At 40.6% G+C, this 2,500-nt stretch overlaps 1 protein-coding gene across 5 annotated transcripts in view; it reads left to right on the top strand.

Annotated features, from left to right (window-relative positions):
- The window catches only part of LOC144974558 (macrophage mannose receptor 1-like), a 77,678-nt gene that overhangs the window by 32,219 nt on the left and 42,959 nt on the right, over positions 1 to 2,500 (top strand). For all 5 annotated transcript variants that reach the window (XM_078917538.1, XM_078917537.1, XM_078917540.1 and 2 more), the window contains one exon: positions 430 to 595. In XM_078917538.1, coding sequence (XP_078773664.1) covers positions 430 to 595 — 166 coding nt within the window. The remainder of the gene's footprint in view (positions 1 to 429; positions 596 to 2,500) is intronic.

The raw sequence follows: 2,500 nt of genomic DNA, 5'->3' as shown, positions 1-2,500 counted from the left end.
ACAACGCTGTTAACGGCCAGGTACTCATTTTACACCTGAGTACGGTGAGAGAATGTGAGTAAAGAGCCTTCTCCAAGGACTCAACTATGCGCCGAGCGAGGCTCGAACCCAGGACCTTCCGATCCGAAAGCGAGCGTCATACCACTAGACCACATAGCCGTAGACCTTATAAATGAAAGACTCATTTGGCAACACGGGTGTGGGGTGTGGCGCACGAGTGATTGGTAAATCCTTCAATTTCGAAGCGGACACAACGAATTCTCATAAATGGAATATTTTTAATACCAGTTACTCTTAATTTTGGCTTATCACAGGGGTCAGTTTTGCGTCCATACCTTTTATTTTTACTTCCTCTTGCGTCTAACAGTTGTAAGAAAGATCTGACTTTCTATACTTCATTCAAATCTGCCGGTGTTTGGCCCTCCACAGAGTGTGCCAAAGATCAGGTCTTCTTCAATAATTCATGCTATGGGTTGATTAAAGACAGGAAAACTCTTACATACGAAGATGGTGCGCAGGCCTGTGAGATTATGGGTGGTGAAATGGCTGCGCCAAAAGGTGCAGAGGAAGCCAAGTTTATCATGGACTTAGCAAAGTAAGAATATGTTTTAAATATCTTCATTTATATAAACTAAAAAGTGAGCTTTTATGTAGCGCAATATCAACTAAACGTACTTTAAGCGCTTTACAAAGGTTCCCTGACCAACAGCAACACCTAACATGTAGAACAAGTTGACGCCTGTTATGTTAGGCGTTCTCACAATTTTATTTCCGAGAGACACAACCATGTTGACGGTCAGGAACTCATTTTACACCTGAGTACGGTGAAAGAATGTGAGTAAAGAGCCTTTTCAAAAGACTCAACTATGCACTGAGCGATGCTCGAACCCAGGACCATCCGATCCGACAGCGAGTGTCATATCACAAGGCCACATAGCCGCACAACATTTAACATATGTATTAATTCCAACAAATGTAACGTTTTAGCGTTTAGAAAGAGCTTTGAGTCTGAAGTGTGTGGGGTTTTTTTTGTGTTTTTTTTGTTGTTTTTTTTTGTTTTGTTTTTTTTTTTTTGTTTTTTTTTTTTTTTGGGGGGGGGGGGAATTTTTGGGGGGCCATAGGGCAATTTCCACTAAATGAGACTCAACGTGTCAAAACAGTGTTATGTCGAACTGGCTTGGTAGTTAAAAATTGAATGTTTAGCCATGTGTACGGCTATGTGGTCTAGTGGTATGACACTCGCTTTCGGATCGGAAGGTCCTGGGTTCGAGCCTCGCTCGACGCATAGTTGAGTCCTTGGAAAAGACTCTTTACTCACATTCTCTCACCGTACTCAGGTGTAAAATGAGTACCTGGCCGTTAACAGAGTTGTCTTTGTCCGAAAAACTGTAATATCGCCAAACAGGCGTCATGTCTCGTCCTACATGTTAAATGTTGCTGTTGACCAGGGACCCCTTGTAAAGCGCTTTGAGCACGTTAAGTGGATATTGCGCTATATAAAAGCTCAATTATTTTTTTACGAGAGTTGTGCCAACACTTTATGTTTTATGGAGAAGAAAGAATACAAATTCGTTAAAATCTTACAGTAAAATGCCATATCTCTTATCATTTTAATCTTAAATTCATTTTTCATCACTTGGTTCCCCTCGGACATAATACCAGTTTGACGCTATGTGTCACAAAAGTGCTAAAAGCTCATTTCAGAGGGTCCCAAGCTAAGAAGAATAAATATGTTGGACGATGCACAACGCATTTAAAGCGATGTTACAGTTATTTACATTTAGACAAAGCTGTTACCGACTATGTACTCATTTTACACCTGAGTATAGTGGAAGAATGCAAGTAAACAGCCTTTCCTAGGACTCAAGTCTGGGTGGCAACTTACGTGAACTGTACAAAAACAATTTAATATGTTGAAATTTTGCCAAAAAAATTGTTTTAGTAACTTAACTATGAAAGCACGAGCAAGTAGATTGATGGCAGATTAGGTACATAACGAATTATAACTGATGGATGTTATATACATGGAAACAATGATAAGACTTTTTCTCTATATCACTAACTTGAGCTTTTATATAGCGCAATATCCACTAAACCTGCTCAAAGCGCTTTACAGGGGGTCCCTGGCCAACAGCAACACATAACATGTAGGACGAGACATGACGCCTGTCAGGCGATATTACAAATTTTTCGGACAGAGACAACGCTGTTAACGGCCAGGTACTCATTTTACACCTGAGTACGGTGAGAGAATGTGAGTAAAGAGCCTTCTCCAAGGACTCAACTATGCGCCGAGCGAGGCTCGAACCCAGGACCTTCCGATCCGAAAGCGAGTGTCATACCACTAGACCACATAGCCGCACTAAATATGCTGGTCGTAGTAGGTACCTAAAATTTTGATATTTCCTTTCTATTTACAATCTCTTGGAAGTTCAAAGTAACATATTATTCCGTATGTCAGATCACTTTTAGTCTTAACAGAGTTATACCACATGGTCTT

This window comes from Berghia stephanieae, chromosome 6 (assembly GCF_034508935.2).
Source record: "Berghia stephanieae isolate SIO BIC M18660-M18661 chromosome 6, UCSD_Bste_1.3, whole genome shotgun sequence".
Classification (NCBI taxonomy): Eukaryota; Metazoa; Mollusca; class Gastropoda; order Nudibranchia; family Aeolidiidae; genus Berghia; species Berghia stephanieae.
This window is presented reverse-complemented; position numbering and strand designations above follow the sequence as displayed.